This window comes from Bactrocera latifrons, unplaced genomic scaffold, assembly GCF_001853355.1.
Source record: "Bactrocera latifrons isolate USDA-ARS-PBARC rearing strain unplaced genomic scaffold, ASM185335v1 scaffold_37, whole genome shotgun sequence".
Classification (NCBI taxonomy): domain Eukaryota; kingdom Metazoa; phylum Arthropoda; class Insecta; order Diptera; family Tephritidae; genus Bactrocera; species Bactrocera latifrons.
This window is the reverse complement of record NW_017537012.1, coordinates 62,499-73,781: the sequence shown is the minus strand read 5'-3', so window position 1 is coordinate 73,781 and position 11,283 is coordinate 62,499. Positions and strand designations below refer to the sequence as shown.

At 38.9% G+C, this 11,283-nt stretch overlaps 3 protein-coding genes across 5 annotated transcripts in view; 1 reads left to right on the top strand and 2 right to left on the bottom strand.

Moving 5' to 3' along the window:
- The window catches only part of LOC108972013 (ras-GEF domain-containing family member 1B), a 5,356-nt gene extending 1,521 nt beyond the window's left edge, over positions 1–3,835 (bottom strand). Inside the window, exons 1-5 of one of the 3 annotated variants that reach the window (XM_018938439.1) lie at positions 3,166–3,835; positions 2,939–3,094; positions 2,580–2,870; positions 388–2,095; positions 139–282 (exon numbers count right to left, since the gene is read on the bottom strand). In XM_018938439.1, the coding sequence (XP_018793984.1) occupies positions 139–282; positions 388–1,968 (1,725 nt within the window). In that variant the 5' untranslated portion in view covers positions 1,969–2,095; positions 2,580–2,870; positions 2,939–3,094; positions 3,166–3,835. Of the gene's footprint in view, positions 1–138; positions 283–387; positions 2,096–2,579; positions 2,871–2,938 lie in introns of all 3 variants that reach the window. The other 2 variants (XM_018938440.1, XM_018938438.1) reach the window with 2 other exon arrangements.
- A 479-nt stretch (positions 3,836–4,314) lies between these two features.
- LOC108971964 (metal regulatory transcription factor 1) lies at positions 4,315–5,738 on the bottom strand. The gene is made up of 2 exons (XM_018938332.1): positions 5,114–5,738; positions 4,315–5,056 (listed from the first exon to the last, which is right to left on the bottom strand). Exons 1-2 carry the CDS (start codon positions 5,667–5,669, stop codon positions 4,440–4,442), a joined length of 1,173 nt encoding a protein of 390 aa, XP_018793877.1. The 5' UTR covers positions 5,670–5,738; the 3' UTR covers positions 4,315–4,439.
- Positions 5,739–6,207: 469 nt separating this feature from the next.
- On the top strand, positions 6,208–9,524 carry LOC108972020. Its single transcript, XM_018938451.1, has 5 exons — positions 6,208–6,931; positions 6,988–7,572; positions 7,750–8,822; positions 8,882–9,138; positions 9,200–9,524. The coding sequence occupies exons 1-5, from the start codon at positions 6,520–6,522 to the stop codon at positions 9,354–9,356; spliced, it is 2,484 nt and encodes an 827-aa protein (XP_018793996.1). The 5' UTR covers positions 6,208–6,519; the 3' UTR covers positions 9,357–9,524.
- Positions 9,525–11,283: the final 1,759 nt, after the last annotated feature.

Genomic DNA, 11,283 nt, shown 5'->3' with positions numbered 1-11,283 from the left:
AATTGTTTAATTAATTAAAAATAATAATTAGAAAAAAAAATTAAAATGGTAATAATTCTATTTCATTTTTTAAATCTCACTCTCGCTGTTCAACTCATATGTAAATCTCCCTCCCCTCTGCCAGCAGTCCATACTTACCGTTTTCTTTAGCCTTGATATGGGTGCTAGATTTAAGCCAGCTATAATCGCCATTAAACTGTTGAAGTTGCCAATATTGAAACACTCCCGCGCGGTCTCTATCCAGTATTCGATTATGCGTACACGCTGCTTTTTCTTCGGATACTACAAAAATGAAATRCAACAAAGTTAAAACAAGTTACTAAGCCAATTGGCATGTGTGCCCAGCCACACACACACAAAGACACACTGGGCTGTGCTCATAGTTACCTTTACAATCTCCGATGCCGTCAGGTAACTCAGCCGGTTAAACCACTCCACGTACGATTCTAGGTTGCGCGTTTTCTTCATATCATTCAGCGTCGTGGAGTCAACGCTCGCCGCATTTTTGCCACCGCTAGTTGTTGTCGTCGCTGTTGATTTGCCATCAATAGCATGTTGATATTCCTTGGCGAAAGCTTGCACAAATTCTTCGGGACCAATGTGTGAYAGCCGCTCTARTTCAATGGCGGTCAGCTGATGCGCCAACTGCGCACAACTTGGGCATATGTCCATAATGCCATGCACTTCGTGCGCGCTATTACCATCTATGGCCGCTGCGACTGCTGCCACGGCCACGGAGCCTAATGAATTTGAATTATTTGTGATTGTGGTTGGTTTGTGTGCCTCTGTTATGCTGGTTGTGTGCAGTGTATGACTTTTAACGCAACCCACTAGCGAATTGTGCGTGGCGCTTTGAGTGCTCGCCGTGGTGGACGCCGCGGCCGATGTGTTGTARTGCGGTAGTTGTTGCTGATTACTGCCCGCCGTGGTGAGATCAGTAGCTGCCATTGCTTGCAAAGTCGCCTCATATTGCTCTAGCACTGTGAGACGATGTACAAGCAGTTGTAAAATTCTTGACACTCGCCTACCGAGCGCATTATCAATGTAGACACATTTCCGCGCTAATATGCGCACCTGCTGCATTAGACGTTCATCTCGAAAGTCATACGGAAACGTCTCAATCCATTCGGCAAGCAAACGTATGCAATTCTGCGCACTCAACTGAATGGCAGTACGCTGCTTAAGGTGACCCTCCACAATAACGTTTACCTCATTATGGCCAACTGCAGCTGGCAATAAAACGGCACTATTCGCGGCTTTACGTTGCATTAACGGCGATGCTGAGGCAGCRACGGCTAAATGACTGAAATGTGCTTCGTCCACCACGTCTACGCCTTGCTGTAGATTATGCTGCTGTTTCAGTTCCTGCTGTTGTTGCTGCTGTCGCTCCCAAGTTTGTGATATTTGCGCAAGCAATTCATGCGGCCGCACATATAGGCGTGCGCTAAGCAAAAATGCGAATATGAAATTTTCCTCTGGGTAGTAATCGCTTGTGGGCACCATGTGTGTGATGAGTGCTTCTAAACTAGCCGATACTAAATGTCCATCTTCGGAATAGACAAGCACATCGCTACGACTATCATGCAGCGTCGTATCACCTAAGGCTTCCGATGTTGCCGCAGCATGTCGAAAATGCRTCTGTGGGCTTATATATTGTAACTTGCGATATAGCGGYCGCTGTACACCAGTAATATTGGAACCATCACGCCGGTGTGTAGCAATGCGTTCGTTGTTGTTTGATTGTTTAATTATAACGCTTTTGTCTGGCAGTGTGTTGGACGATCCTACAAAATTAGACATCGCAGACGAGGCGGCAGACAAGGCTTTCGTCTCATTTTTATGGCTATTAATTGACTTTGCTGAATTGGCATTGGCACTACTGCTGCTACTATTGTTGCTGCTGCTGCTGCGCCCATTACTGGTACTGCTGGCGCTGGCGCTGCTCGTCTTTATAACGTTATTAGGCATTGGCAAAATAGAGTTTGCAAGCAACGGAGAATTTTCTATTAAATCCGCAGTTTRTTTTTGCGTAGCGGAGCGCAGAGGGCCAAACGCAGTTAAACCTCATTCAGAACGTAAACTGTTACCTCAAAATCTGAAAATGAGGTAATAAACGAGAAAAAACTTTTACTTCGGTTATAACAAAACTTGATACCCTTCACAAAACAAAATATACAGTACACTTTATATGGCAGCTCTATGTTATAGTGATCCGATCTAAACAATTCCAAGGGATCTTGAGCCGTTGCCTCGAAAAAATACACGCCAAATTTATAATATTTCCCCTATTAGCTTTTAGTTTATGATTTTCGAATCTTAACGAAATTTTTTAAAAATATTACCACAAAACTCACTCTACTATTTAAAAATATTATAATAAAATTTTTCAAACACAAATAAATTTTTTCAAAAGCACAATATGCTATATAARACACTATTGTATTGCGGTGTTGACCATATTGTATTAACCATATTGAAATGACCCGTATGTCGTCCTAATGTCTGCGTTTATGACCAGCACTTCGAAAAATATCAATAAAAACAACATTTTTAGAGAAGGCATAGACATTGATTTTTACCTTTTACGTGCAAGCATGTGTGTGAATGTCAATGTTGTAAATACAAGTGCGGGGTGGGCCAAATATGGCTTGCCGGCTTGTTGGCTTGTTAGCTTAATTTTTCTTCCTTGCCTCTTCCTTTTAAACTTGATTATTTATAACACAAGAAATCGTGAGTTGCTGTTGCTGCTGCGCAAATTAATTTTTAGTTATGCTTTWCTAATATCCGGCACACCCATATTGGATTACAGGATAATGATTTTGCCTCCGTAAATTCATCGGCGCCCAATTTCACTCGCTGCATTATAAGCACTAAAATAAATAGCAGAATATGGCAGTCAAACAGACAAGGCATAAATATGTATTTTATTAGAAGTCACCTTTCACCAACGCTTCGGTGTCAGAAACAGGATATAAAGCTAACAATCACTGGCCAATGGCCCGCTTTCTTTTTTGTTTGATTTTGTTGATCTGTAGAATTGCAGAACTTTACTGCCGCCTCTTTGTATGTCAACTTGACTGTAATTTAACCGCTTCTGTATATATGTACATATATTAAATTGTTTGATAGTCGAAAATGCATAAATTCACTGTGATGCAGCCTCACCCTACATACATTGTCGTGTAGGCAGCAGACTGCCTGACTGCGTTTTAAACGACGGTGCGAGTGGTCAGCCTACTTGACCTCACCCGTATATATGTTTTTTACGCTACTCAGTTTTCCGTATTATCAGCGTTTTTTTAATGCCAGCGTTTAGCTGCGCTGCACCTTAACCAGGTATACACTTTTGTTTTTGGCTTTTTTGCTTTCGTATGTAAATATTCCCAATTTAAAAGTTGTACTATTTTTCACTTATGTTGTTTTTGTTCTTATTTTAAATACACACATAACATATTTTCAATAGTATTTTGATCGCAAGGACTAAAATTTCGATAATGAAATCGTTAAGCGACAGATCTGCTTTGAATTATCTGTGCAGTACTTTTCGAAATCTTTCGGTGGCGGCGACGACGATAGAGTTTCTACCATTTCTACTTTCTTCACAGTCCAATTTAACAAACCAATTCCCTCCCCTTTTTCACACACGGACACAACTACACGACAAAACCTTTCGCCCGACGCAATAGCTGCTTRTAATGCGTAAACTGCGCACGTTTGCCCTCTTTCTTTTCACCACATGCACATTATTTCATTCAGATCTTTTATTTTAACAATTCGTAAATATTAATAATAATTTTCTTTTAAAGAACTAAATTGAGTTTTCTGTATTTTTAACACTTTTACAAATACCGCTGTTTGTTTTGTTTATGCGTTTCTCTATGTGGCGTTCATCCGTTTTTGCTTTCAAGAGTAGTTTTGTTCGTATGGAAGCGAATGTCAAAGTAAAGATGTGACAAAAGTCGGTAATAGAATAAGAAATGTCAAAGAGCTACGATATTTTTCAAATAAGGAAACTACATCCAGAGAACGTATAATATATAAACGTTCTCTGTAATATATATACGTGCTACATACCTTCAAGGCCAAAGTTAATTAGAATAAATTAATAATGAGAAACTTTTAGTTAATAAATCTCTAATTATAAGTTTTTTTTTATTATTTATATGTATTCACATAAGCTACAAAAGTAGATCAAATATTTATTATTTTGTATTATTAATTAGTTTCGTATCGTATTTTTTTTTTGTGAAGGCTTATTTAATATTAATAAATAGTATCAATTAAGTTTTCTAATAATGCATAAAATAAAATACATATGCAAAAGTTATAAAATACATATATATATATTTTATTTTTTTTTGTTGTTAATTTTACTCGGCTTGACTTTTCCAACTTTGCTCCTCTCTATCTCCCATGACATGCAAGTCCAAGTCGAACCATCATGTTTGCGTATAGGTGGATTGAAACCCCGCAATCAAATCACTCTCTTGTGCCCCAAAAAGTGCACCCAGTAGCATGTCACAAGTTTGCGTATGCTGAGTTTGATACAGGCTAAAGTTTCCATCCTCTGTGTCACCATTAGCTGTGCGCGATTCGAGTAAACATTGCGTGAAACTGGTTTGTGTTTCTGTCGACACTAACAACTCATCGGACGCACAGCGTGTACATGTGCCTGCACTGGATGTGTTGTAGTGATGCACAGAAATGTCTTCATTACTTGCTGCGTCTGTGGCGGCATCAGCGAAACTAGACCAATTGGTTTGTGTTTGAATATCAGTGAAACCCAGCAGAGAATCAGTGAACAAATCATCATATGTTTGTGTGTATGTATGGGTGGAAGGAGGCACGAACTGCACAGTTGGCAACGAGTTGTTCATTGCTGTATTTAAGGTGTTGTAGATGGTATGTTCCATTGTATTTAACATATTACTTTCTGTTTGGGTTTCAATATCAGTAGGTGAATGTGTATTCGTTGACGCATGTTTACTATATGCGTTATAATCTTCTGTTTCTGTCGATATATCGCTCTTTGTAACATTTTTTGACATAGGAAAAACTGTTGGTAAACATAGAATAACATTAATACCGTTTAAAATTTGTATTGAAYGCTTACCTTCAGTTTGCGTTTCCTGATCATTACTTTGGTTTGCTATTTGTTGTGATTGTGTTTTTTGTCGATGTTTTGATGTTATTTCAACCAAAACGTTGTCTCGCACTTTATGTCCTTTGCGTTTACCATGTGTCAATAGTGCTTCTTTACTGCTATAATCCCAACCACACTCCAAGCAGGTGTATTTGATGCCGCACAGTTTTTCCATATGTGTCTTTAGCTGATTGACACTGATAAAAGCCTTTCCACATCTATCACAGATATTCATTTTAGACGCATGCACTTTTTTGTAATGTTGTCGCAAGTATTTTAGTGTTTTGAAATGCAATTTACCAGCATGTTGTTCGTGATATGTACACTGTACTTTTGGACAATGGAAAACACACACCTTTCCAGTAAAATCTGATCTTTTCTTAGGTTCTTTGCCATGATGCCGTTGTAGGTGCATATCCATGTTACCAGCATTTGTAAAAACGGATTTACAACCATTAAACGTGCAATGAATTTCTCGTTCTGGTAAAAGTTCCTCCTCTAAGGGAGTACAATGAACAACTTCCATCTTGATAAAAATCGTTAAAAAAAATTGTTTATATTTGTAAAAACTTTTTAATGAAGTAAACAGCTGATTTTGTTTATTAGCTTCTTCATCATATTGTAAAAATTCACAATCAACTTCTTTGAGAGTTAGCGACAGAATCACAATCACAGCTAATTGGAAATTATTGACAAAAAATTGAGAGATTTTTCATTAGAAAGAAACTTGCTATATTTATGGATATCGGACATTAGTAGCATTGTGGCATACCGTTAATTTTGTTAACTTAATCGCGTTTTGGTTTTATGAAGACTATAGAAGAATATACAAAAATTATTTATATATACTATAATTTAAGCACTTTGAGTTAATTTAGGAATATTTAAATTGAGTCCTATTAAATCTTGATTAAGTTAATATGCAATAATCAATGACCTCCACATACATATTTAAGATTAAATTTAGTCAGGTCTATTGTTTTACTGAAAGAAATTGTTGTTCACAATGATTATTACAATCCTCTGCAAAATTATTCATTAGGCAAGTCTGGCATCACTGACTGAAGGGCCTTTCAGATTTGAGAAAATTAACAATTCTTGAAATTTTCTGTAAACTTTCAAATCAAACCGAGTCTTGTTGCGCTTTCTCAATTAATATAAATKTACAATTTTTGAATATTTTATGAGGAAACACATAGCTTAAACATAAAAGTCAGTTAAAGTGCAATAAGTGCAAGCAGCGGTTGGAGAAACTGAACAAAGACGAAAAATTGCCATTGCAACTATCACGAAAAAAACTGCAGACAGGGGCAACGACAAGAAAAGTAACGTAGCGGCAACAACAATAACAGAATTGTGCAAAACAAAAACAAATAATGGCAAAAGAAAACGATGAGGTGCAACATAACAACAACAATGGTAGTAGTAGTAGCAGCAGCAGCAACAATAACGGTGTGGATTCACTTAACGCATCTGTGGGTGTGACGTCGACATCGAATGCAACAGAAATACCAACTGCGGGGTCATATTGTGAAGCCGATCTGATGGTGGGAGATATAGCCAGAACGGGTGACAAGAGCAAGGTCACAAGTGCAGGTGGTGGAGACTGTGCCGGTACAAGTTCTAGAAGTAATCAATTTGGGGCGTCTACGTCAAGTTTTATGCGTGGCAAGCTCAATGACCTGGTTGCGGACCTTTGTATAAATGGGCCAGTTGCTGGTAGTGACAATAATGGTGGTTATGGTGATTACACAAACGGCCGTAAAAATAGCAGCGGCCTAGCAGATGGTAAGTTGTAAACAAAAGTCATTGTAATTTTTATTATTTTTATATGTTTTTAATAGCCACAATGCAACAGACAAATATCAGTTCTACGTGGGAACCTGTAAGCAGCAGCATCACTAGCCAACATGCATCACAGCCACATCCAACCCAAAATTCATCTTCATTTTCTTTTAAACATTTCCTAAGTAGTGGACCACCGATTACAGCACCATCCAGCACTGTTACAGTCACTTCATTAGACACATCGGCGTCCAGTAGCACGAATGGTCCACAAAAAAATACTGTTAAAACGGCGTCCAGCAGTGGTGTGTCAATTCAAACGTCAACTGGCGCACGGCCAAAAGTTCCTCAGTCAGCTTCGCTTTCCAGTACATCAATATCATCGCTTATGACTGGCGGTTTGTCAGCAACCAATAGTGCAAGCCAACCTGACGGTAGCAATTCGTTTGGTACATCAGCCACAAAAATGAAGCGTTCTCCACGATTTTCATCGTTTGACTCGCAAGCAAGTCTGGCCGAATATGTGACCAGCGGTGCAGAYGGTGAAGCAGAGGGGGTCAGCAGCACTGGGCCGAGTGGTGTGCGAAGTGCAGGTGTTGGCGCAAACGCAAACTCCGGTTTTCGGCTTTATCCAGAGAGTGGCGGTAACATTTGCTTATTTTTAAATTTATATTTATTGTGTCTTTATTTTTTATTATTTGGTTTATTTATGCTTACAGATTTGTTTGCTCTGCCCTACTCAGAGAGTAGTGGTAACATCTTAAAACATTTGTACTATTTTTTTTTTCTTATTAGTTTTGTTTGTTGCTTGTGTTTTACAGATCTTTTCTCGACGTCTTCACGCAGCAGCCGCGGCATGGGTGATGGTGGTGCGAGCATAGGCAACAACATACATAATGCGARTGAATACGATCGGCAACAATATGTGCCGCGCTCATATTCAAACTATGAAATGCCCATGTCAACCTCAACGTCATCGCCGCGTCGACGTACAGGCGCGCCAAGCGTTAGCGCTAACGCCGGCATGAGGGAAGCGCGTCCCACACGTCTTGCCTTAAACACAAATTCGTCCAAACCGAAAGGGAATTTGCCACTCAGTGACATAAATAGCGGTGCTTGTGGCGGTGCTGCGGTGGCGGCCGCACCACCAGTCACTCGCCCGCTGCCCAGCAATGCCGGTGAATTTCCCGCCGCGGTTTTGCCAGATTTCGTACAAGATCATTGGCTTGACTCGTGGTATGCGCACGACATGCATCTCAATTCGCCGCCGAATTCGCCGATACGTGATTTCAGCGATGTTGATGTGGCGGGTGGTGCAATTGGTGGCGGCGTCGGCGTTGGCAACAGCAACGTATGCGATGTGGCTGGTGGTAATGGCGTGAGTGCTGGTATCGGCATACCCGGCCCTTCGCCTGTGTATGGCGGTGGCGGCGGCGGCGGCGGCGGCAGTGGTGCAACAGCCGAGTCCACTGCTAGTAAYGCAAAAATGCTGCCAGATTTTCTCTCGGACGGCCCAATAATACACTCTTCACAGCGACTGGCCGATGTGGCTGTCGGTTTGCCATCTAATTCCATCGGCTCGCCAGATGACCCGCCGATCTCGTCACAATTGTCGCGGCTGCGCATCGAAAACGATCGTTTGCAGCGCGAATTAAATGACGCGCGCATAGCACTTAATGAACAGACGCGGCGCGCTAACGACTTGGAACGTCAGTTGCAGGCCAGTGAACTGCAGCAACTGCAACAACACAGGCTTGAGGAGCTGCAAACGACTGAGCGCGTCGACAGTTTAACGGAAAGAAGTAAACGCACGCGCACCAACGCAGCAGCAGCAACGGGCGCAACGTCACAAAATCATGTCATCAAGCTGAAACAACAGCTGGCCAAGTTGACGGTAAGCTAAATAACTATTAAAAAGATATATTTAATACTAACACACGCAAATTTGTGCAGTCCGAATTGGAGACGTTGCGTCATGAAAATGAGATGCTGCGCGAAGAGGGCGCCGTCGGCGGCTTCAATGTACCATACTGTGATCGTGCGCGTCCATTTGTTTCGGACGCGAGTGSTGGTGGTGGCGCCGCCAGTGTAGATGCCGCTGCAGGCGCCGCTGCGGGTGTGCGTGCTGGCACAGTGGGGCGACCGTCCAGAACACAACAATTTTCGAGAGATTTGCTGAGGGCAGCATCAAATGCGGAAAACAACCTSAGGTACCTAYTATTTGTRTTTAGTTCTTAACTTGAAKTGAATTTAACTGTTCATTTTTGACAGGCAACTTCTCGCTGGTGTGGATAACTTACGTCAAATGGCTGCTGACATTGAGAATTCTGAAATACGTGTGGGCTACGATGTTAGTCCCGACCTATTTTCAGACTTCTTAGACGATTGTGATGATTACGAGGACTACTCGGATGGCCCAACATTGTAATTTTTTGTGTGCAGCATTATTTTGATTTCAAATTTTTATCGTTTACTTACAATGCTAACAATATGAATAAATATTACTTTCGTTTGGTCGCAAATACGATTTGTTCAACTCAACTATGCACTAAATTATATCAAATATAATACATAATCGTGTATGCGTAACCTCAAACTGCGATTAACTTAATTTAAAACAAACAAACAAAAAATCCAAAAACTCCAATGAAAGAGTATAAAGAAGAAGTATCATGTTCACTACATAAATACATACATATAAACATAAATGCAAAAAATTGTTGCAATGTCGCTTAATTTTTAGCACTGCTCATTTGAGTGTGATTTGTTTATTGTGAGGTAACTGATTATTTCTATTGTCTATTTACTTTGCCTAAGCAATACAATAAATGCCTTTTAACTTTATACAGCAGTTAAGCAATAACGTGCAAACGAACTTAATCACACACACAAACAAATACACAAGGGAAATATTGACGAGCCTAATCGCGCTACAATAACAACTATTAATTAAATAAGCAAGTTTTGGAGCAATATGCAATGATAAATAGTGTTAAAAGCAGGCATTTTGTGAAAACTACTACTGATCATCATAAAAATAACAAAAAAAAAAAAACAAAAATTTACTTGCAAAATATTGAAAATACCTACACATATTATATAATAATGACAACAACAGCAGTAGCCTAATTTGAAAAATTTGTTTGTTACAAACTATTTGTTCTTCTTCCATTTTAATTAATTAAATATTGTGCAAAAAGAAAGCAAATAATGCTTGTTTGGTAATGTGTAGATAACAATGTTAATTATATCATTTATTGTGATTTCAGCAAACAAAAATTTGTTGTAAAAAAGTGAAAAGTATGTTTTGAACAGCTTTAAGCAGTTGATTTTAGTAGTGCGGAAAGCATAAATAAAACAAATCAGTTGAAAAAATGAAGGCAAAGTGTTTGTTAAACTTAGCATAACCTAAAACACCAATTAAGACACCCAATGCTCAACATAAGTGATATATGTAGGTCAACTATGGTGGAAAATAATCCGTTTTTTTTTACCAAAACCACTGAGTTGCTAGTTAAGGCTTAATTTKTTTAATATTCCTTAAATTTCTTAACCATTTTGGTATGGAAGGATGCAGCTAGCAGTTGCTCTATGAAATTTCCTTTTAAAACAGTTATTATACATTGTATATTTTCTCATACAAAACGCAAGCGCCTAAAAGTATGCTATAATTTTTTGAATTCCTGCCTAAGTTGGTGATAAATGAGTAATACGTTCCATTTTAAAACGTTTTGTAGTTTGCTTCTGTCCCCTTTCTGGTTTGAAGTCTGATGTAGCTTCCGTTTTGATGTCAGTTTACTTTTTCAGTTCCGTTCGTTGCCAGTTTCCGTTTTGAGTCTGGTTCTGTTTCGTTTCCAGTTCGAAGTCTATTTTAACTTCCGTGAAGTATGCTTGCATTTTAAAGTCTRCCTCAACTTTCGGTTTGATGTATGCTTCCGTTTTTAAGTATGCTTACGTTCTGTTTCCGGTCTGCCTTAACTTACATTTTGGTGTCTGTATCCGTTTTGAGCGTCTTCCCGTTATGTTTCCGATTCAAAGTCTGTTTTAACTTCCTCTTTGATCTCTGTTCTRTTTTGATGTCTGTTTCCGTTTCATTTTCGGTTTGCAGTCTGCTTTAACTTTCGTTTTGATGTCAGTTTTTCACCTCCGTTTGGAAGTTTTGGTTATTCTTTKTATATTTTTCAATTACATATTTTTTTGTGCTTTAATTTGTGTRCTTTAAAATTTCGAAGTTTGTTTTTATAATTTACATTTTCGTTAGCTTTTTCTTTAAATTTTTTTATGACTTTTATTGTTTTTAGATTTTTTTCATGTTTTTTTATAATTAAATCTTTTTAGTTTTTGTTTTAATTTAT